Source organism: Bipolaris oryzae, assembly GCF_000523455.1.
Source record: "Bipolaris oryzae ATCC 44560 unplaced genomic scaffold scaffold_133, whole genome shotgun sequence".
Taxonomy (NCBI): domain Eukaryota; kingdom Fungi; phylum Ascomycota; class Dothideomycetes; order Pleosporales; family Pleosporaceae; genus Bipolaris; species Bipolaris oryzae.
The window spans coordinates 56,812-80,480 of NW_006911409.1; the positions used below are offsets into that span (position 1 = coordinate 56,812).

General features: G+C 50.0%; 7 protein-coding genes across 7 annotated transcripts; 5 read left to right on the forward strand and 2 right to left on the reverse strand.

Moving 5' to 3' along the window:
* Window positions 1–1,760: 1,760 nt before the first annotated feature.
* On the forward strand, window positions 1,761–5,119 carry COCMIDRAFT_102781 (uncharacterized protein; the record flags this gene model as incomplete). Its single annotated transcript, XM_007692577.1, has 3 exons — window positions 1,761–3,651; window positions 3,706–4,325; window positions 4,379–5,119. 3 exons carry the CDS (start codon window positions 1,761–1,763, stop codon window positions 5,117–5,119), a joined length of 3,252 nt encoding a protein of 1,083 aa, XP_007690767.1.
* A 4,457-nt stretch (window positions 5,120–9,576) lies between these two features.
* Window positions 9,577–10,020, forward strand: COCMIDRAFT_102731 (uncharacterized protein; the record flags this gene model as incomplete). The annotated part of the gene is made up of 3 exons (XM_007692578.1): window positions 9,577–9,672; window positions 9,724–9,793; window positions 9,866–10,020. 3 exons carry the CDS (start codon window positions 9,577–9,579, stop codon window positions 10,018–10,020), a joined length of 321 nt encoding a protein of 106 aa, XP_007690768.1.
* A 2,970-nt stretch (window positions 10,021–12,990) lies between these two features.
* On the forward strand, window positions 12,991–14,389 carry COCMIDRAFT_7750 (uncharacterized protein; the record flags this gene model as incomplete). The annotated part of the gene is made up of 4 exons (XM_007692554.1): window positions 12,991–13,140; window positions 13,213–13,666; window positions 13,727–14,113; window positions 14,175–14,389. 4 exons carry the CDS (start codon window positions 12,991–12,993, stop codon window positions 14,387–14,389), a joined length of 1,206 nt encoding a protein of 401 aa, XP_007690744.1.
* Window positions 14,390–16,217: 1,828 nt separating this feature from the next.
* COCMIDRAFT_28703 (uncharacterized protein) lies at window positions 16,218–17,342 on the forward strand (the record flags this gene model as incomplete). Its single annotated transcript, XM_007692559.1, has 1 exon — window positions 16,218–17,342. One exon carries the CDS (start codon window positions 16,218–16,220, stop codon window positions 17,340–17,342), a length of 1,125 nt encoding a protein of 374 aa, XP_007690749.1.
* Window positions 17,343–19,552: 2,210 nt separating this feature from the next.
* Window positions 19,553–19,717, reverse strand: COCMIDRAFT_102745 (uncharacterized protein; the record flags this gene model as incomplete). Its single annotated transcript, XM_007692579.1, has 1 exon — window positions 19,553–19,717. A coding segment is annotated over one exon (165 nt), but the record flags the coding sequence as incomplete, so codon positions are not given.
* Window positions 19,718–20,429: 712 nt separating this feature from the next.
* Window positions 20,430–21,438, forward strand: COCMIDRAFT_7752 (uncharacterized protein; the record flags this gene model as incomplete). Its single annotated transcript, XM_007692555.1, has 2 exons — window positions 20,430–20,564; window positions 20,620–21,438. The coding sequence occupies 2 exons, from the start codon at window positions 20,430–20,432 to the stop codon at window positions 21,436–21,438; spliced, it is 954 nt and encodes a 317-aa protein (XP_007690745.1).
* A 192-nt stretch (window positions 21,439–21,630) lies between these two features.
* COCMIDRAFT_28705 (uncharacterized protein) lies at window positions 21,631–23,061 on the reverse strand (the record flags this gene model as incomplete). Its single annotated transcript, XM_007692560.1, has 1 exon — window positions 21,631–23,061. The coding sequence occupies one exon, from the start codon at window positions 23,059–23,061 to the stop codon at window positions 21,631–21,633; it is 1,431 nt and encodes a 476-aa protein (XP_007690750.1).
* Between the last annotated feature and the right edge of the window lie 608 nt (window positions 23,062–23,669).

Sequence of the window (23,669 nt, forward strand, 5' to 3'; positions counted from 1 at the left end):
GTAAGACCATGGAACAGAATCGAAACAAGGCGACGCGAGGGACGGAACAGTCGGCGCCATGTCGAGACGAAACACAACGAAGACCCTTTTTTTTTCTTTGAGGCTCACCAGGGATGATCGTGGAGGATGGGCATATCAAGGCATTATTGAAGGCGACAGGGCGGGCATATTGGTGGACAGGTGGAGTATTGGTGGACCAGGAAAGGCTGTGTAGTCGTGGGAATAAGCAGTGGTGGCGCCAACGGGCATGGCAAAGTTGGGAGTAAGTAGGATGCTGGGCTGGGAAGCGAGACATGCACATGGGCCGTGGCAGCTGTCTCACGACTCGCAAAAGCTATCGATAGCGCGATAGGCGTCGAGGGGCAGATGTGAAAGCAATCATGATGTGATGCGGAGAGCCAAGCGGCGTGTGGGCTGCGTGTTGCGAGTTGGCGGGAGCGAGCGGGCCGCCAGCGAACTGTGAACTGACCGAGGAGAGCCCCCTATTGAACATGACGCAGCCCCAGCCTAGCGGGCATGAGGATGCTAAGATTGGCCTCATTTGCTGCCGTGGCGCGATTGGGGGGGAGGGGGGATGCTAGCGGCGTGGATGCTGGCGGTGCCCCGATGCCGTGGTTGGGGGACAGGACTGGTGGTGGCGAGTATTGTTTTGGTCCGGCATTGTTGATCAACAATAAACAGTAAACACACACACACACACACACACACACACAAACACACGCACACACACACGCACACACACACTCTCGCGCGCGCGCGCACACGGCAGTTGGCAGTGGCGAAACCACCCACGGCTCCGCTGCAGCGCCTCGCACCGCCGCAGACTGCGCGCGCCTAAGTACTGTATGTCGGCGGTGCGGGCAGCAGCGCAGAGCCTGTCCATTGCGTGCGTCCCCACCGTGTGGCCGTGTGGCCGTGTGGGCGGCGATGCAGCTTCAGGCCGGGCGTGCTGGGTCTTGTCGCAGTGCAGCGATTGGCATGCCAGGCTAACGGCCTGCCTGCAGGGTGTCGTCGGTGGGCGAGCATGCACGGGCCGCGCGCCTTGCGGCCACACCAGCCCGCCAGCGCGAACGCGTCTCCTCCCATATTATACCACCCCATTTCCAGCCGATCGCAGACGAGCGCACAAAGGGTCTTTTCTATCCCTCGATCGCCCTCCCTCTGCCCTCTGCGTTGTACCTCCACCTCGTGTCGCGCCCACCTGGCCAGCCCGCCGTTGACACGCGCGCATCCTGCCCTCGCTCCACCACGACACGCAGCGAATCGCCCACGGACACGCCAACAACACCAGCCACGCAAAACCCACCCGCCTCCCGACAACCTCCTGTTCTCCTGACTGCCTCCCCACCCCTCTGCACGCCCTCCAGGCCTTGCATGGAGCAGTTGCACACGTCGCCCGCTGCTTACTGAGGTGCAATTCCGCCTCCTCGCCGCCAAGCTCCACACAACCCACCACGACGCCATCGCGCATCACCCGCCAACACCCGCCAGCACAAGACGCATCCATTCCACCGCGCGCGCCCGCCTGCAAAACCAGCCAGCCAGCCTTCCAGGAATCGACCGAAGACTAGCTCTCTCCTCATGTGCGTCGCGACTGCCTAGACACGACTCAATCAGTCACCCTGAGGCAATCACAACAATAACAAAAACACCCGGACCCGCCATCCGCCAACCTCGCCCGCGACGCCATCCCCGCTCCCTCGCAACGTCACCAACACCACCATTACCACCACCATCACCATCACCCCGCTGCGCGTACCATGGATTTTGGTTTCTCACCCAGCCGAGAGGGCGGTACTATGCACTTTCCCTCTCCCACTCACCCCCACAGCTATCGCCTCGACGGTACCCACTTCTCCCACCTCCAGGAACTGCGCCGCTCCCTCTCCCGCTCCCCCTCCAAGCAATCGCGCTTCCAGCTGCGCAACTCGGACACTCCCCGCTCTCCCATCTCCCCGCTCGCTATCGCGCGCGCATTTTCGCCAAAGGCCTCCAACAAGCCCACAAGCCCCATTGCAGCTTTTCCAGAATCACCACTAGCGCAGGCCGTTCCAGCAAAGAAGAAGTTTTCGCTGCGCCGCTCAGGACCCCTCCGCTCGTCTCCGCGCACTCGCAACAGCAAGTCCAAGAGCCCGCGACGACGCGCCTTGGCCGAGACGACTGACGGCAACGCGACTCCCTTTATGACGTGGCCCACGATTGGCCAGGAGAACACGCCCGTGCGACGCCTCAGCTCAGAATCGCCAAGCAGCATGGACATGGACAAGCGACTAGAAGTTGACGATAAGCCCATCAAATTCGAGTTTGCGCGCCGTTCAGAGCTGTCGCCACCAGCAGCAGCGCCCGCAAAATCGAGCCCGCTGAAGCGCAACGATGGACTCATGAACCTTAGCGGATCGCCCGGATCCAGCCCCATTGCAAAGCGCCGCAGTCTTCACGCCGTTTCGAGCCTTGGAAACGACTTTGAGAGCATCTTTGATCCATCTCCCGCACAGCGCGCTTCGCCGGATGATGCGCCCCGCCAGCGTGACGTGACCAACGAATTCTCCTTCAACAGCTCACCTGCATCGGGCGCGCAATCGCCTATCCACCGCACAACGTCACTGCGCAAGTCAACTCTATCACAGCGCTCAAACACCCCGCGCAAGCCAAGCTACGAGGGCGAATTCGCCTTCCCTGGCCCGGCTGCTTCCAAGACTCGCAATCGCATTTCTTTCGATGGCTCAATGAACAACTCAACACAAACACCCGCCCAACCAGCTCAAACACCATTCCGAAAATCCACCTTTGATGCTGGTCGCATGGGCTTGCCCACACCTTTTCCCCGGGGTGGAGCATCGTTCCCGCACCCCTTGTCACACGCACATACGCCGCACTCTGCTTCATCAAGCATCAGCGGCACACCAATGGCTCCTCCCCGAGCCCCAGCCGTGCAGTGGAACAACTCCGTGTTTCCTGCACCTCCCCTGTCAAGCAACCCTCATTTCTCTCGCTCCCTACCACTCGGTATAGGCCGGCCCTTTGAAACCGAGTACGAGCAATCTGCACATGAGTCGTTCGATACTCCATTCAAAGTTGGGCCGCCAGCGCCTGTCGCCTTCTCCACGGGCCTTCTGTCCAAGAAGAACCGCAATGCGGATGAGCCGGCGGCCGGCGTCTATGTCATGCCTGACACGCCTTCAAAGCGCCAGTCGTTCCCTCCTGCTGCGGGAGACAGGGCCGTCAACCTAGACACACCCCTCGTCAAGCGATCGGGCAGCCTATTCGGCAACGATGCGCGACCCCAGCACCAATTTGGCACTCCCAGCACGCCCTTCAGTGCCAATGTGTCCAAATTCTCCACAGAGTCGTTTGGTAAGCGACCAAGCATCTTTGGCGACATGGCCAGCAACATGCAGCGCCGCGGCAGCTTTGTCAGCATTGATGGAGACAATGACGACGACACCCAACCGGACAGTCAGTCGCCGACCGCGAATCGTATGGGTGACAGCCAGTCCAGTGTGGACGACATGCCACCAACACCAACCAAGCCCAGCAACAGCTCTAGCCGCCGCTCAAAGGAGAGCAGCTTGCGACGCAAGACGTTTCGCTCGCGCCCTTCGATTGGCTCAGATACATTTGCCGCTCCCGACAACGATGGTCGACCAACAAGTAAGTGCACATTTGCATCCAAACTAGACAACAGTACACTAACCCAATAAACAGCAGCCGGAAGTCTGTTTGGTGGACAATCGCCATCAACACCCGCAAACGACTCTGGCGCACCTCTAGATGCGAGCAGATTGTCCATTTCCGGCAACCGTCGCGGGTCGTTCCCTTTCAACGCTAGCTTCGGCTCGTTCGCGCCCGCGACTCCTACCACTCCTCGTGACTCTGGCTTCTTCGGCAGCGTATCAGGCGCCATCCCTATTGGCCTGACCAAGAACGATGTCGATGAGTCGCTGAGCGAGCGATTCCACGAGATCAAGCCTCTCGATGGGGGAGAAGGCGAGTTCTCGACCGTATACCGTGTCAGCCATCCAGTCAAGCCTTCACCCCAGAGGTCGCCTGCTGGAAGCCAAGTTTGGGTAGTCAAGAAGTCAAAGAAACCCTACATTGGCCCAGGCGACCGCCAAAAGAAGATGCGGGAGGTGGAGATTCTATATGCTCTGCGCGGTAACGAACATGTGCTGGGCATCAAGACTCACTGGGAGTTTGACCAGCACCTCTACATTCAGACCGAGTACTGCGAGGGCGGTAACCTGAGGAAATACCTCGACACTGTTGGCTTTAATAGTCGTCTGGATGACTTCCGCATTTGGAAGATCCTGCTTGAGTTGTTGATGGTACGTCCAAGAATAGTCTTTGTTTGCGAACCGAGCTAACCCCCCCATTGTAGGGCCTCAAAGCCATTCACGAAGCAGGATACATTCACCTTGATCTCAAGCCCGCCAATGTTCTCATTGACTTTGAGGGTGGGCTGAAGATTGCCGACTTTGGCTTGGCGAGCCAATGGCCAGCTCCTGCTGGCATTGATGGCGAAGGTGACCGCCACTACCTTGCTCCTGAGCAACTCTCTGGTCGATTCGACAAGCCTGCCGATGTCTTTGCCCTAGGCATGATGCTCGCCGAAATCGCTGGTAACTGTGTTATCCCCGAAAACGGCGACTACTGGCAGAAGCTTCGTTCAGGCGAGTTCGAAAACGTGCTCCCAAGCTTGACTTGGAGCGCCGACAGCAGCACACTCAGCCGAGACTCTCACGGCGACCCAATCTCTGAGTCGGCGAGGCCCTCCATGGACGGCTTCCTCATGTCTGACGCTGCTGAGGATTCGATGGCCTGCATCGCCATCAAGCCAGCATCGAACCCAGAGGAGGACCTCGCACGCGCACCATCCTTCATGGTGCAGCGCAACGATCCCAACTCCATGGACCATGTTGTATACGCAATGCTAAACCGTGACCCTGATCAACGACCAACGGCAGACCAAGTGCTCCAGTGCTATGGCTGCCGATGGGTTGACTCTAGGCGTCGCTCTGGCGCTACAATCTATGAGGGCAACTTTGGCCCAAGCGACGAGGTCCTTGCTACATACACTGGTGAACATTACGGTGATGCCGATATGATGGACATGAGCTAAGTGCTTGCGCTTGGCGGCTGTTCACTATTGCATCATCTCCGCTACTCATCGCTCCGCACCGTCTTGGTTACATCATGAACCACAAGCCGTCTCGCGTGTCATTTTGCGATAACCCGTTACCTTTTTACGATTTCCCTCTCCTGTACTCTATATTACGAACCGGAGTTTGGACATCGATAAAGGGCAAAAAAGGCAATTATTTCTGTTGCTTTGAACGGTTTTCCCCCACTCGGGCTGGAGACCATTATTTCGTTTTTCTTTGTTTCCTTTGTAACTTTTTTCCTTTGTTCATTTCTCACTTTCATCATCTCTGTTTCACGAGCTTTCTGATGTTTTCAACGGCCGATATATAACTATGGGCTTTCAAGGTTTTTTGCTTTGGGGAAACATTGGGAAACATCATTGGAGTTTTGTGCGTTGCATATGCATCCCCCCACGAGGATACCTTCGCTGCTGGAAAATAGCGCGAATGGGGATTGGCGTTTTTTTATCTTTTGTGTCTTTATTTGTGATTGAGGATGATTGGAATGGCTTCAATGTCTCAAGTAGGGATGTGTGTAGGTAGGGTAGGATGGTAAGGGGCGTTGGAACGGAAGACGGATTGGGTCTCTCACGGGATTGGGGTTGGGAAGGGGCTTGGGAAGGTGGATGGGGGTGTTTTTTTTGGAGGTGGGATATTCTGACCGCATATTGAAAGACAACACAACAATATCACTCACGATTTTCCATGCCCATATTTAGTGTTCAATATCTTGCTTGTGATGGTCTATCTTGCAATGTTGAGGAAGAAGGTGAGAACCTATGTGTCTTAAGTACTTCATGTCTCCCCCCAACTCCAATCACGTCTTTCTTCCTTCCTCTCTCTCCCTTCTCCTCGAAATACACACACATCATCGATTGCGCACCATATATACGCACCCACCAAATAAGCAAGAGTTGCTCGTAGTCATTCCAGATATCCCTATCGCATCCGCTTCTCACTCTAACATAACTTTTTTTTAGGTCTGAGGCCATATTGACACTCTTGGGGCTTTTGGTTCCACAACGAGGTTTGGTATCCACGAATCCTTCACTCGAAAATACTGCTCGTTTAATAAGTTCTGTCTCAGTCAGGGCCCGATTGTTTGCACTTAGTCATATGGACTCGAATGGACTGCCTCTTTTTCGTGGTGGGTTCAATGATTGTGGTGTTCCAAATAGGAATTCCCGCACTGCAGGAGAACTGCGTCACTGTAAGACAGGGAACAGATAATCAGTGTCCATTTATCGAGGTTGGCCTAATCCTAGGGTGCGAAGTTCAGAGAACACGAAGGGTTGGATAGGATAAGATAGGATTGAACAGGATAGGATTAGATTGGCTTGGTCGCACTTCTTACGCTTACCTTCTTCATCTCGTTTCGCATCTTGCCATATGTGCCAACTATACAGGCCTCGGCCCTTGTGCTGTTCGTTAGCATTAAGCTGATTTTAGAAGAACTGTAGGAGTCGACTGCATCACTCACAGCAGCTGAGTAGACTATTATTATAGGTGCAACAGTTACTTATACCTTACTTAGGTTCGCGCAGGGAGTGGTTGTAGGACTTACAAATATTATTACTCTGTAATTTTGCTACCACATCCTAGATACAGTAGCGTACAATTAATCTTCGCGAAAACGAACACTAATCTAAAACACAGAGGACTCAGAGAACGCAGCCATGCAAACATGTACCTTTAAGCATGGTGCCACACCTTCCGTTGTTATTTCCGCTGCAGACAGCTGTTTCTGACCGTTTGTCTAAGGAAGTGGGTTCCCCCGTTACAAAACTACAACCATCATCATCTACACCGCGGCCAATGCCACCGCTCGTAATAAGTCTCAAGGGACGCATCGGTGCTTCTGTCATATCTTCGTTAGACCAGAGTTTTCTACAACTTTATCAATCTCCGTACTCTACCCTCAACCTAGAGGCGGTCAATCCACTCGAGACCAGCGTCACGGAGTGTATAAAAAGCCAGAGCAAAAGAATCCTTCAGGGAAAATATCTATATTCAGCATCGTAATATCTTATAGTCAGTTCGGAGTAAAGAGTAATTTAGATCAAGGCAAAGTAAAATACTGTTACAATATAGGTACACCGCCAGTAGCTAATGGTCCTAGATCTGCCAATTAAAAGCAACTTCGAGCAAACAAGACCTTAGAAGATGACATTCGTAATTCACGATAAGAGTACTACTCAAGCGCTTACGACTTGCCTGCTAAGCTATATTCCATTTTCGCCATATTGTTCAAGGGTATCTTGCATCAGCACACTGGCAACCAACAGCAGTTCCTGCCTTCCAAGTTGCGCTCAGCGGGGATGATGGCGAGAGAATTCAAACGCGGTGATACAATTGCTTGCTTAGATTACCCGTCCCTACCGGCTTTCATTATATTCGATGGCCGTGTGGCCATTCGACAGCTGTATACTGGCACAAGCAGGAACTGCATTCGAAAGGCTGTTTCTTTAGCAGTGAAGGCCATCATCAGGCAGAAATGGCGACTAGAAGATGAAGATTTGCCCAAGCAGGAATATTTATATGGTGATGCAACTCACATCATCGCGCCGCGGTTTCCATTTTGCGCCTGTGTCCACAGTAAGTCCTGTTGGATCTTAGACATTGACACCACTCGCGATCGGCACCGGGCTGAGATCGTAAGGCGATAGCGGCAGAGCAGCTTTAGTAAGGGGATGAATTGACTCGAGAAAAAACAAAGAACATGCGTAATTCTGATCCAGCACCTCTGCATACAGTTTGCTTGACTAACGCATGGAGTGACTTAGGCTATGTCGCCAGTCTCTTTAAAGAACATTTGTCTATCCTCGCCTGATTTTTCATCAAACTGCAGGGCCAGGTGATTGAAATTTCAAGGGATAGCTGCAATATTTGTGCAAGCAGCGTCTTCACGTCCTACCCCACGTGCTATAACAGCCTCCCTACAGTCTGAGGAAATAAAGAATAGATAATAAGCAAGAGAAATCTGTCCCAATCAACTAGACATGCGTAGCCAGCATGATGTTTGTGTTGCCTATCTCAATGGTAACGAGGTACACAAGTTACCTAGTAAACTATGCTGTAACACATTTTCAGATAAGGGAGAGCAATCGAATAAAGATACGCAGCGGGACAGACTGTCCTGAGGGCAATGTGATAATCTTGACGTAGCGTTCCAGTTTCCATTAGCTTCGCAAGCAGCAATGCCCACATATTCCTTCAACTAACGAAAGCTATATCAGAAGCTTGTATTGGCTATTTTCCCAAACGAAGATGCACTTGAAGAAACTCTCATTCTCGCCATCTACGTTTTCTTTGATGATTTCGATAGCTTAGTTCGTTTTCAAGGTGTCAGATCTTGGACGGTCCATATAAATCAAATATGTTATCTCGCTTGCTTCCATTGCTATCTACAGTCAAGCCGCGATATACAGACCCATTAATACATGAAATTATCGATATCTCCAATCTAACGGCATGCCCAGTTCCAATAAGTGTTGTACCTCGCGTTCGCAGAGTACATCCTTCATTATTGTGTTCTCACGTTCTTCGTAACAATCCTCATATCCCTGTGCTGATGAGCTGGCCAATTTGCGGGTGGATCTATCCGTCCAGATATCACTCAAGTTATGCAAAAAAAAAAACGCTCAATCTTCGGGAGGCTATCGGGAACGCAGGGGAGGACATGTTCCCATGTATCTCTCTCTTGCTGTTACCAGGTAACAATATCACTGAGTTGAGCTACAAAGTACGTGGCTTTGATGCAATCGCTCTGGAAAAATCAAGAAGAATAGATGAGTTTGTCGCTATTAAGATTGGTATGTATTATAATAGAGGTAATAAGAATAAGTTATATGAATACTTTACTAATATAGAAAGCGTATATTGAATGAGGCTTAGTAGGCTACCTGTGGTATAGCGCTGAAATCCTATACTAAGCTGACATGCTAACACGCGCGCGAGCCGGTCAGCGGTATAGTCCGCAACAAGCAATTCAATCTGGACTCTGCCAGAGTCCCAATTGATTCCAACAGTGATCATTACCTTTTGACGTGGCATCCACTTGGTCTTCAACTTGCGACCCATTATCAAGGAGAGAATCCTGCCTGTTACTTGTAAGATGTGCTGTAGAAATAATAAAGCGACACTTTTCTCGTACCGGCCCGTCTCCGGCGCATAACTAATTAGAGTTTTCTGTTTAATCGGTTTTACTTCACTGCTGACGTCTATGCCATCGTAACGGATACTAGATCAGTCATTGTGGCAGCCTATATAAGTAACCACGTAGCCTCTAAGACCAGCTCTCTATCAGGTATCATCTCGTTACCTAATATTGCCTAGTATAGCTCCTTGGACGGCGCCTCTTACACAATTTTTACTAGTATATCTTTAAATATCCTCCTTCTCACTCTCTCTATTACAGATCAGCCCCGCTACTAGAATGCATTTGTCTATACTTGCTATAATATTTGCTATAAGCGCACCCATAGTCAGTGGTAACGGACAGATTCAACCAGGTTTAGGATGTGTGTGTATGGTAAGTTTAGTTCTTAGCGTACAACATTTGATAGGATAATAACAGGTACAGGGAAGAGCCTCTAAAGGACAGGACCAAGCAAATAGAGATCGAACTCAGATTACTTGTGATCATTATGGAGGTACTGTAACATTTCCAAATAATTTAATATATCAAATCTCCCTAGTTAAGCTTACTGACTAAATTTTTATAGGATTGGTGGTCGAAACGGCTAATTTCTATAACCGAGGCAAATTCTATTGCGCTGTACCAAATAGTGTTACTCCAGCTATTTGGGATCAACAATGGTGCCGTAAGTATTGGGGTGCTACTTATGGATATTGTAACGAAAGAACTGCGCCAGAATAAGGATGTAAATGAGAAAATACAAGGGCTGCAGGGTTAGCTCTAGGTAGATGTTCTATTTTCGCTCGTTTTTGTGCGTGAGGAAACTGTTGAGAGAATTGATTATTCATCATCTAAACCATCTTATCTACTTACTATAAGGCCATGCTTTTAGTATGTAGTATCCTATGTACACTCTCATGCAATTGCAGCTTCCGGCTTCTATAAGCGGGCGACCTTTGATCGGACGCCAGGCCTCTGTCGCTTAGTGATATTCTTGCTCAAGTAGTACTAGTTTCTGTCAGCAATGTGACGAGTAGATCTTCTTCTAGGTGTAACAGCGCAGGAAAGACTAGTCAGATCCGTACTAGTAGAGGGATTACTTAGAGGCATATAGGATTACATAGAATTATAGAGAGTCTTAGAATTTCCATTAGCTATCTACATAAAGAAAACAAGATAGGTAAGTTAAATGAATACTTTCTATTAGGGGTTGAAGAGGCCTTCGAACGAGTTTGCATTAACCTATACTATAGAAGAAGAAAGATAAGAAGAGCCAAGTTATCGTATGAAAGTTACTACTTTATACTCTTTCCTTGGTGTTTTCGTACGAAGAGGTTTCGTTGGCTAAGCGTGCTTCTACGGTAGTCACGTGGTGTCACTACGTGTCTTATTCACTGCGTAGCCCATTACACTAGCATCTAATTATAAATCACTGTAAAAGCTTTAAGTTATCAAAGTTTTATTAAGGCTAACCTAGCTAGAATGGTATACATAAATACCCTTTAACTGTACGGGTATGATATATGTAAGAAAGTGATATCTACCACGGAGAAGCAAGCCTCTCACTACAATCCTTAGACATTCTCCCGTTAGATCACCTAGCTACTCCATCACGGCATGTTAATGTATTCGTCTCGGCCCTCGTTTGACATTTGACATACGTCTCTGCCCGTGGTAATAGACAAGGGGCTTCTTTGAGAGAGACAAGGTGAGGCAAGATAGAAGCATGGATTCCTTAATGACACTATACACTGTTTCCTAGACGCTTTTCTCAGCCCGGAATTTAAGAATCGCATAAAGTGTTGAACGATTTATTTTTAAATGTCAAAGCTATCCTAGCCAACTACGAAACTGCCTTCAGAGGACACTTTACAAGTAGGACACATAGGAGGACTTGCGAAGAAGAGAGATTTCAACGGATATATTCTGGGTTTCTGTAAGGACGTGATACGTGCACTGATAATACTTGACTATGCAACTTTGAAACCCACTTGGGGAGAGCTAATTAAGCAGTTCACCGGTAGATGAGCAGTCAGGTAGGTAATCGATTGCAAAGCCACATTGTCGGAGGTTTTTTGTGTTATCAGATAAGATCGGCATCACGTGACCGCAGCCTGAAACTTTGTATTTATCCGTTTATCAACATAAATTACCATAGCGTTGGGGCACTAAGTAGAAAGGACTACTACATATCACCTTATCGCATGTTCGATCCCGTCGCCTCCGTGCCGTAACCTATACCTCAAGTAGTAAATTATTCCGTACTACCACTCTGTATAATGCAGCCACGACTCAGAGACAAGCCAATGATGAACCAAAAGCATGTAACTTGAAAGCATCCCGCGTGGGTGAAAGGCAAAAGATCTTTTCACGCTGTCACATCTGGTGCCGCGTCGTGTTCGCAAATACAAGTTTCTTGCCGTGTCTCAAGAGGCCTTCTAGAAGGTCGCAGGCCGTCTTCGAGAATCTTGGCAATCCATCCCGTAGAGTTGGCGCAGCATGGATCTCGAACGCCCGAATATTGTTTTTTGACGAACTTTCCACCGAACGGTAGAGTATGACGCGAGAAACGTGGGAAATACGCCACCTAAAAGTATTTAGTTGGGGGGATACACTATTGGGGATGAATTACTGTGCCAAACTGGGTCGAGACGGCCCCAATTCGACATAGCCATGTGCTTTGCCTACTCGCCAAGCGGCACATAATGGCGCCGAGAGGGCATGGCGAACATGCCACACCATAGTTCTTACATGGGTAGGAGACGAATCAATCGACCTTGATCTACGCCAGCCCGATTGATTGATGCAACGGCACGGAGGCGTCTCACGATTACTTTGGGCTTACCTCACCGGTAAGATGGAGGCTAAGCTTCACGGGGACTAGGGTAGGCCTCGCTTGGAGACATGTGCAGCCCGACTCAACGACGTGCTGCTTACAATGCACTATTTATTTTACTAGAACTTTTGCGTCCGGCATTAGCCATGCTGTTTCTATTTGGGTATCCTGGGCGTTTGGTGGCAACGGCTTGGATTCCTGTATACTGCCTCAACCACCGCGAGGCTGTACACTGCTGGGGTGTTGTCAATGCTCCAAAGGACTTCGGTAATTTGCAAAGGGCAGACCCCTGGTACGCAAGGGATAGGAGCCAAGAAAACACCATGGTCTAGGTTGTCGGCATGCACACGTTGGCTTACAAGGATTCGTATAGCAGCCTGCATGCAGGTTTTTAGCTCATTATCATAGGCTGTCTTATGCAAAATATATGCATCCCAGGTAAATGTTCGCTGACTGCATCTACAGCAAAGACTGTCGCTTTCGTTATCTGTAAATTCGGGCAACATGGCTGCATCACATGAGTTTGTCGTAGTATTTAGTACATAGTAGATGTAGAAGGGTCTTGCAGTGGGGCAACATTTCCCAAACCCCGTGGGGTCACAGCGTCATGCCTGGTCGCCCAAGCCACAAGTGGGACCCATATCCGGGCGTGACCGCTACCCGGTCGTCTGCATGGTGCTTACCGCCGCCAGACTTTTGTGCTCAGATTACATGATACGGAAGAGCAGCCAATTTCGGCGTAGGGTTACAACACCAGTGGAGGATCCCCCGCTGACCGTGAATACAAAGAGCGGCGCAGCATCTTTCTTCAAAGCTCTTGTACTGGTTGCAGCACCGATTTTTCCCGGGTCACAGCTAAACAACACAAACTCACGATGCCTTCTACCAGATCACTCGTCGCTGTCGGCGCGACAATTGGACAAGCTTTGACAAATGCCGTGCCCAAATGTGCCCAGATTGTTGACCAGAAGAGCTTCAATGTTCTGCCTGTCGTCCCACCTGCCGTCGAATACAACGGATCCACCGTAAGTTTTCTTTTTTCTTTTTTCTTTTTGCAAAAAAAGCATCTGCCTTTTGCATCATCTGACCAGAGGCAGCCGTTTATATGGCCTGGTACAACCGCGAAATCACTCCTAGACAAACCTTTCCACATTTACGACCCGGAATTCTATGATGTGATTGGCACTGATCCGTCTCTGACTACCATTGCAACCTCACCATCGGATCCTCTCTTCCACGAGGCCGTAACGTGGTACCCTGCTACCAATGAAGTCTTCTTCGTTCAAAACGCCGGGCCACCTGCTGCAGGCACTGGATTGAACAAGTCTGCTATCATCCAAAAAATCGCCATTGCCGATGCCGAGAGGGTGCGCAAGGGAACTCTGAAGTCGGTGCCCATCTCAATTGTCAACACATCGAACCCCCAGATCATCAACCCCAATGGTGCTACCATGTATAAAGGAAAGCTCATTTTTGCTGGTGAGGGTCAGGGTGACCGTGTGGCATCGGCGCTTTACGTCATGGACCCTTCGCCACCCTACAAGACTACTAGTGAGTTATTCTTAAACCCTCCAAAAAGCATAGTTGGGGATGATCACTAACAAAAGATAGCCCTTCTCAACAACTACTTTGGTCGCCAATTCAACTCGCTCAATGATCTTGCTGTCAACCCTGTGAACGGTGATCTCTACTTCACCGACACAGTCTACGGCTATGTCCAGGCCTTCCGCCCCTACCCTGGTATTAGGCAGCAAGTGTACCGTTACAACTTCAGCACCGGTGCTGTCACCGTTGTAGCTGATGGAATGGAGCACCCCAATGGAATCGCATTTTCCCCTGATGGCAAGAAGGCCTACGTTACTGATACCGGCATTGCCAATGCCAACTACGGCCTCAACCTGACGGCCCCTGCATCCGTCTACTCTTTTGATGTTACCAAGGATGGTACTTTCAACAACCGCCAGACTTTCGCCTTCACCCCAGCCTTCATCCCTGACGGTATGTAATCTATACGCGCCAACGCATGGAATATTTGCATTTGCTAACAAAAATTGCACAGGTATCAAGAACGACTCCAAGGGTCGTGTATACGTTGGCTGCGGCGATGGCGTCTGGGTCTACAATGCCGCTGCTAAGCTTATTGGCAAGATCTATACGGGAACGACTGCTGCCAACTTCCAGTTTGCTGGAAACGGCCGCATGATCATTACGGGACAGACCAAGCTCTTCTACGCCACCTTTTCTGCTTCCACCACGGGCACACCGATCCAATAGGCGCACGTACACGTAGTGTGGTGTAGTGGAGTACCTTAGACTTTTTGCATTTGTACAATAGCGCAATACCGAGTAGGCCTCACGAGTCGTGTACCGGGCTTTTTATATTCAAAACATAATGTAATGTCGATATTTGAACGAACAAAGCCATGCCGCATGTAGTATGTAAGTAGTAGGAATGTATGGCGGAAATGAGTGGTGAATGCGAACACGAATCAAATGGTCACGCCACAGCTGACGCTACCTACCGTCCATGGCATCCGGACCGTCCATGGTTCCGAATAGCCAGCTTCCGTTTTGGATCTGGTTAGAAGCTCGGCCGCTGTGGCAAGTTGGCTTCCGCGGAGTGCCTAGCGGCACCGGAGATTGGTGTTGATGTGCCATGCCAAGCCTGTCGGCGTGAATAGAAGGGCCGAGGAACCCCGTTCCGCCGCACAGCCCCATGGGAAAGAATGCCCCTTCGCAAATGCGCACCCTCCTGCAGCTTGCAAAAGACTTGGGCCTACGAAACCAGTCAAAACACCGCACGACACTAGTCCCTGTGTTAGAGAGAGGATTAGAGTTTGGACATGATACGGGCGACCCGTCCACCTACCGTACTTCGTACCTTTCACCGTCCCAAGTTTTCTTGTGCTTCTTGGTCTAATCATCACACATCAGAGTAGTAGAAACTGAGTAATCCAAGATCTTCCAAGATCGGTCGATCATACCAACCCCCTTCCCTCCCCCCACGAGGTGTCGGCGGTACGCCAAGAAGCAACCACCTGGACCCTCTTACCCTCATGTCAGCCCTTCACTTTGGGTGCAGAGGCGCTGACACACATTTTGTGTTATTGGACAAAGGCTTCGCCTAACCCGCCACTGCCAGGGACCATCTGCAATGCATAGGAGTTTGGGACAGACGAGCGCATGAGTCGTCTGATGACCCTCCTCCATCTCCCCCGCTCGCATCATCGATCTACCTTTACTTCTTCCGTGCGCCTCCCCGTGTGTTGACGCGCAGCAACCATGTGTATTACAGTGGTCGGTAAGACCGTCCTTCTAGCCCTTCTCCGTGCCCATGTACAGGTGTATTGCAAAGGGTGGGCGGACCAAATCCTCGGGTCCCTCGCGACAATAGTCAGACGGCGCCCGATCGGAGCATAGCATTTCGACCTTCCCAGCTTGAGTTCATGCCCGTAGAAACCTCGAGTTCGCTCAGGGTCTGCACGGAGATTGAAATCAGCGTGAACTGAACTATTCGCAAAAGAGAGTTCACTAGATCTGTCAACCTGGTGAATGGCAACCCCCGCTCTGACAAGAGTATAAGTATATGCGAAGAGCTGAGACCTAGCTGAAAGGCCCGATGTCTTGCAATACTTACTTGCCAGGGGTGGCGAGGGCCGCGTTACCTTACCATCCATAGGGCACTAGGAGCATGTGGTTAAGCGAAGACAAGGCCTTGCCAAGTTGGCAATTCGCGACCTGAATGAAGTGCCGAGCCACCTATTGAGAACGGCTCGCCATCAGACCAAAGATGGTAGTTTAGTCCCCTCCGGCTCGACCCCCTCCAAGGGAACAAGGGCTTGGTTTAAGGCGCTCAACCATGATGAAGCCTATCCCTGAGGGTACGGCTCGCCTACGGAGAAAACGCTGACGTTTGAGATAGTCCTGTTCCCCATGGTTGACAGGGCACCCACACATGCGCGCCAAGATGGGTGCAGGGTGGGTTCCTTCTTGAAGTAAAGTGGAGGTTGATCTCCCAGATCTGAACGCTCATCAACTCCACCTTTTTGCTTTGTTCTACGATATCCTTTTCGCAACCACCCCCCCCCCTGCTCTGCCAACCATGGCGATCGCCCTTCCCACCATGAAGGTCATCGTGGCCGTGTTTCTCAGCATAGCATTGTACAACTTTCTCGAGCTTAATGTCTACATTCTCACCTTGTTCAAACGGCGCAGCGGGCTGTATTTCTGGAGTTTCACGGTTGCCACATATGGAGTCCTTTTCAACTCGATCGGATACATGCTTATGCATTTGGTCAACATCAAGACGAAGAACGTATACGCTACATTAATCCTCATAGGATGGTGTTGTATGATCACCGGCCAGTCAGTGGTGTTGTATTCGCGGCTACACATTGTTATGCACAACCTCCGATGGCTCAAGTATGTCCTGACCATGATTATCGTCAACGCAATCTGGCTACACATTCCTGTTATCATAATCGTCTATGGTACAAACTCAGCCAACCCGAAGCCCTGGATACCGGTGTATAACGTATACGAACGAATCCAACTCAGTGTCTTCATCGCTCAAGAACTCGTCATTTCAGGCCTCTACCTCTTCGAAACCACCAAACTCCTCCGCCTGGAGCGTACGATTGGAAACGTCGGTACCCGGAAGCTTTTGTACCATCTCATATCGGTCAATACTCTTGTCATCCTCCTCGACTTCAGTATTCTCGCCCTGGAATTCGCCAGCCTTTTTGAGATCCAAACGTCCTGGAAGCCACTTGTATACAGCATCAAGCTCAAACTCGAATTCAGCATTCTCACTCGCCTCGTCAATTTGACGCGAAAGGCCAGGAGCGGAAACGGAGCCAGCTCCTACGGCAACAACGCATATGCAAACCGCGAGCCGGAGGCTGGAAGCGTGCCATTGGGAACGATGAGGGCAAAGAGCAACATCCAACGGTCAATGGTAGGAAAGGACGAAACGGACACCTGGGAGGTCCACGTTAGCACTGGCAAGGGCAATAACAAGACTATGCCAGCGCAGGTGGTCAAGACGACAGAATTCACAGTGCATAGTCACAGCAGACAAGCGAGCACAGAAAGTCTGGTGGAGAGCGGGAAGAAGGCATTTATTCACACGACTTCAACAGAGTCGCACGAGATTGAGAGGGATAGCGCGTCGTCTGTCTTGTCAGATCCGCATTACAGGAGGCAAAATGAAGGTCAGCAATGGTAATACCGCTGGAAGGGATATACCGATCGATACCAATATTTTCTTTGTTTTTTCCTAACGAAAGCATGTCTCTTGATATCCGTTAATTCTAATTTCTCCTTTTTCTCCATTCTTCCAAAAGACATTTTGTTCTTTCTCTTCTCTTCTTTCGTTCACCTTTAACCTTTGAGAGAGCGCGCGCATACACATACACACGCACGCGCACGAAATAATGACACAATATTTTTCACCCAATCCTTGCAACACGCGTTTCCCATAAATGACCTTTTCTCGCTTTTGACACACATATACACACACACACACACATACATGCACGAGATTTTGGTCCTAGGATAGCCAAACGAGTTTGACTTGGGTTGAGCATAACTCTCCGCGGAGCAAACATCGTTTGCAAAGTTTGCACAAAAGAAAAAGCAACCCGACAGAGTGGCGTAAGACACACAAAGTCGGAGCTAAGTATCAAGCGCCTCTCGCAAAAAAAGCCATCCGAACCAGTCACACGTTCGGCGCTGTCTTCGTCTTACTACAGCGTCTCAAGTAAAAAGGGGAGCGCGAGGCGAGGGGCAAGGGAAAGTCCCGTGCCGGCATGGCACGATACTATCTGACATTTGTTCGCGTGGCTAGCCGCGAACTTACTAGCCCTACTGTACTTACGTACCCTGACAGACTACTCAGCCCTCCCTAACCGCATGCAGGTCGGCCTTGCTCACCCCACCCCCCCCCCAGCCGTGCTTACGTTCAGAACGCTTTGCAGTGGTAGTAGTACGTATGCGCAGGGCATAAAAGAGAGAAAAAAAGACCGATTTAAAGTTCCTCGGTTCTAACCTTGAGTGTTTCTTTTGCTTACTTACCTTTTCCCCTCTCTTCCCCTCCCCCCCCCAAAGGATATCTTAGAAGGATTACCTGCCAAGGTACACCCGAGAGGCCTAGATGCGCCTGCCCGTAGTAAAGGAAACATCTCATCGGGTCTAGATGCGAATCGATCTACCCCATAAACAACCTGGTCCTTCCCTTTTCGCTCGTGTGGAGAGGGAGATCCCCCCCCCCCCAAGCACCCCGTCGCGTGAGAATGACATGATAGTCAGCAAACCCACTCCATCCACACCTCCCCAAAATAAAAACAGGCCTGCAGTCTTTTCGTTTCCAGACGCACGGAATTTGCGGGGGGGAGTGAATGAATTGAGCCTGTTGGTTTGTCGGATGTAAGTAGGTACGCGGCATTATACTAGCCATTATTATTATCATTGTTATTATTTTCTCGGCTGGATTCATCAAGAAAGCATCCGAAGGGTGGTGGTGGTGGACGGAAAAATTGCGCAGCGGATAGGTGATTCGTATTTGGACTCGGCTATTATAAGATGGCGCTTGTTATCGTTGGACCTTGCGCCCGCCCGCCGTTAAAAGACTTTTGCTATGTCAGCAAAAGCCCGTTTAGCAACTTTCTTTTTTGCCGGTTCGTTGGCTGGATACCGAGGGGACGGATAATGAACCTCCGCTGCCCAACTTGTGTCTGTTTTTTTTCTGGGTCGATATGATCGCGAGGGTTGCGCTCGGTCAAGAGTCGGTAATTTTGGGGTGAGATGGGCAGTTTTTTGTTCAATCAAAGTTATTGAAAGTTTGGGAGGATTCGGATCCTGGTTGTTGGGCCCTTCTCTCGATGCATCTGGTCTTTGATGGTATTGGGTGTCCTTGATGGCATTGCACCAACCGCTCAGCGAGACGTGCTTTGGTTCTCCTGTATCGCTGGTCGTATTTGTGTTCGTGTCTTTGCATCTTTACCAAGAGCAACGTTGCCCATCTTGTCAGTGTTGGCTTAGTTCACTAGAGTGTCTCTTGGGCTCGATCGTTCGTATCCTGGCTATGAACTGGTCATCCAGGAAGTCGGGCAGCTCAGGCCTGTCGTTCAGGCTCTCGTATAGCCGGGAGGATGATGAGTATTTCAAGGCCGTCGCTGACTTGCGACAAGCATGAAACGAGGAGTTGGGACAATTTTTCCCTCTCCAGAAGATAAATCTATGCAGCAAATCACAAGAGCGGATTATCCCGTGATTTTCTTTATGCCGTCCCACAGATCCTGTGTTGGTGATGGGTGCTCGGCAGTTGCTGTGAACACAACTGTGCTGTGTGTTATGTAATGCGATGCTGGATTCGCCCATCGGTACTTTCGTATGCGGGCATTGCAAGACCCGTGTGCTTTGACATTCAGTAATGCATCAATTCGCACTCGTAATGCCGTTCCTTGGTCGTCTATAGAGACTTAGGGTATCGTGTGTTATGGTTTCTGAATGTCTTAAGACAGTTTCGTCTCGGGACGCGTGATGTTGTTGACGGGAGGAGCGTTTGAGCGTGGTCGGAATGGAGCGGAAATGGTAAGTGTCAACGGCGGGTCATGATATTAAAACAGAAATGGTCGCCCAGAGCGAAATGATTTGTACTTGTGTTTGAAGGCAAAATCATTCTTTCTGTATTTCCGCGGTGGATAATGTGTACACCCTTGATGGCCGCCAGCGACTGTGTAGTTGGAACCTGACATGTTGAGTAGCTTCGCAACGCTTCCCCCAACTTCTTCACACACGAAATGCCTACTCGTATTGTGGTTTTTACCAAGATTGAAGAATCGCTTATTGTTCTTCGATTTCTCTTAACACGTAGAGAAAAAAATACGCGATGGTGCGGGCTGAACCTCCGCCGAACTCCGGTTCCAAACATGTCACGTCTCAGAAAATCATTTCGAGACTGCACACAAACCACAAAGATGTTGATTCTAACCACTTGTCGCTGAAATAAACCTGCTTTCGCACAGTACCAAGCATTATGCACCATTATTTCCCGGTGAGCCACAACCGGCCGTGGCGGGCCTGACTTGCATATTACCGGGCTGCAATCTATTCCTCGCGCGCCCTTGATTTCTTCCTTCACTGAGTAGATTGAGTTCCTCAGGCACCAATTTCCCGTACCTTTTTCCCTTTCTTTTTTGTTGGGACTGCTGGCCAGCATGCATATCGTTGTTGAGCAATGATCTTCTCTTCGTACTACCGCTCTTTACTTTTCTTTTCATCATGTTTAATATCCAGAGCTGTCAATGCTCAGATGCTGGGGTCGTGGTCTCCAAGTCAAAGAGATCTTTACATGCGCCAGAATGGCAATAACAATGGCCCTGACACAAGTGCGTTCACTATCGTTAACGGGAGAATTTATACGCCTGGTTTGGGAATAATACTAGCAGTACGTCACCTGATATCCTAGCGGAAAGGCACTCCATGCTGATAAGCTGTCATAGCCTCAGCCTTTCACGCCTATGGGCGGCGACTTCCTGCACATTGCCCTCGACGTGTCAGGTGACGGCAAATTGCCTGTCCCTCCACGCAATATCGCCGACCCACTCACCCAAGTCTTCAACTTCACTCTCTTCTTGACCTCAACCATTACCCAAAAGAACTTCACAATCTCTAATATAACAACCTCTACGCCACCCTTTGCAGACATACTCGACCAAGAGCTTGGTCAAACAGTTAAGCACATCAACTTCGAATGGCCAGACTGTCTCGTCGGCGATGGCAACGACGATGAAGGTGCAACAGCAAGAGGCGATTACAACATCAGTATCCACCAAAACTACCGACTCAACGGTGTAGATCGATACACGATTTTCAATCTGCCAATCAGCGTTACCAACAGTATCCAGCAGTTCCCTGGTGCAGGCCAGTTGACCACCAAGCCTGCCCCTGGCCCACTGAGCGCAAATGGAGGCCGCATGCAGTGTGCTATGATGGAGAATCCGCTAGAGGACTTTCAGGTGCAGGTTAACAGCGTGAATAACCCGCCTGGACAACCCATGCGAGATATCCAGATTCAAACTAGCCCACGAAGTGATGGAGGGCAGGTTGGTGCAAATGGCCAGGACGACGGATCGAGGGGGACGGGGGCGGGTCAGAATGGAGGTGTAAATGGGCAAGGCGAAATAGCGCCAAACCAAGGCGCTGGTAGTAGCCGTCCTGCATTGGGCGCAGCAGTGAGGATGTCAAGTGAGTCACTTTCCATCGTGATGATTGGCATGTTGGGGGTTGTGGTGGTGTTATTTACATCTGTGAGCTTGTAAGGCTCAGCTCCTGACATGACAGTGTCTGGTCAGCTGATACGTGACTTGTGGATATGTATATCTAACTATACCACACAACCATGACAATATGGGTATACCATACAAACTTATAAAAAGTCAAAAATACATGGAGAGAACATTAAAGTTTGTTGGTCACACACTACAAGAGATGAACACTATGAAGCCAGGATATCACTCTTTTCTCCTCTTTCTCATACCCTTATCCTCCCCCATCCCCTCTCCAACCTCGCTCTCCGCCCTCTTCCTCTTCTCCTCCCTCGTAACCTCCTCATCCGCCGACCGTTCCGTAACAAACAATGTACTCGCCGTCTCCCTTACCGCACTACTACCCTCCTCCTCCTCGCTCTCCCCACCAATCCCCAACTCCACCGTCCCCCCCTCCGGATCCTCCAACGCAACCTGAATCTTCTCCAACCCCATGCGATCACCCTCCACCGTCTCGCTGATCTCCGGATCAACCCACCCCTCCGTATAACTCCCCCCAAAATCAATAATCCACAGCTCCGACTCCGCATCCACCATGAAATTATCCGCCTTCGCATCCCCCCACACAATCCCATGCTCATGCAGCTGTTGGATATAAGCTTCGCTCTTGCGACTCCACTCCGCACGCGCACCGGCGTCGACGCTGGACCGCATGAGTTTGGTTAGGGGCGTTGGGTAGCGGATATTCTGGAGAAGCATGCCCATTACTTGTGTTTTGCTGGTGCCGAGGGAGACGAAGCCGAGGAGGCTTGGGAATTTTATGTTGAGATTTAGCGTCTCGAGTTTGCGGAGGATGTGGATTTCGCGTTTGACAGAGTCGGGTTGCTCGGGTACCACGGGTTTGAAGAAATATACTACACCCGTCTTTTTGTGGATGACTTGGCCTGGGTGCGCGGGGGGTGGCATGCTGACTTCGGATTGTACGGTTAGGTCGTTGGGGTTAAGCCAGGGGAGATCGTAGTTTTGGATGTATTTTGGCATTTTCAGGCGGGGGACTTGGGCTTCGATTTTTGCTTCGAGTTCTGGGGTTGTCTCGAGGAGTTTAGGGCAGAGCTCTCCGTTGGTGATTTGCAGGTTGTAGAAGTATGTAGGGCCGTGGTACCATTCGTACAGTGTGGACTCTTCTGGTTCGCGATTTGGTGGTGCGTCAGTTTTCGTGATGTCTGCAAGTGCTCCGAGTATCCAGTTACGCAGCTCCAAACCTGCACTGGCTGAATCTTGCTCTAGGTCTTCTCCAACCTCCTCCTCGTCCTCCTCATCGCCCTCCACGTATTCATCGTCATCACCGTCTGCTGTGACGTCGATACCACTGTCTTTACTATCTGAGCCCTCCCTGTCCTCCCTGCCTTTGTTCTTGTTTTTCACTTTGCTACGATTGACTCTGGCTTGTTGCTCTTCAGCCAACTCCTCTTCCCTCTCTTCAGCCTCACGAAGTGCTGATATCTTGTCGAGGTATTCGTAATACAACGGCTTCTCGCGGGACTTTTTCAATTCGTTCGGATCAACCATGACATGGTAGCGGACATCGTTGATGAGAGTTGTCAGGGCACAGCTGTCATCTTCATCATAGGAAAAGTGTAACGTATGAGCTTTTGTTTTAGTAACAAATTGTGCCATTGTTGGATAGCAAAGATAGAGTTGAATACTTTGAAGTGTATACTGTGGTATGACAAGATTGTGCTCCCATACAAGACAACTGACCCTACACACATGTATACCTCGACTCCCAACCTCCTCTACATCCTATAGAGTCATGCTCTTACATCACCGTTTTTTTTTCTATCACCGACCTCATCGAATTCCCAAAACGTGATGACATACCATCATGGCTTTCTGTGGCCCCTGTATCGTCATCATAGACGTGGTGCTAATCTTCAGGTACGATCGGTTGAGGGGCGAGCGGCGGCGGCGGGAATGGACATGAGTGGCTCACCTTATCTAGTGGCTTTTGCTACGCGATTTTAGGGCCATCGATCTGAAACTGAACGATATTAGCATTAGAAAGGTCGGTCGCGAAAAAAGGAGATTGGCATGACGCGCCAACCCGCGATCAGACATCATGACGTCAAGTACTACTAGTAAGTACATAACGTTAAGGATCAGTCATCCGGCCAGATCAGTCATCCGGCCACCCCACCCAACTTGACCCAACGCTCTGCGCAATTGCTCTATAACAACGTAATAACACAAAACAAAATTAAGAGATATTATTCTTTATATAGATT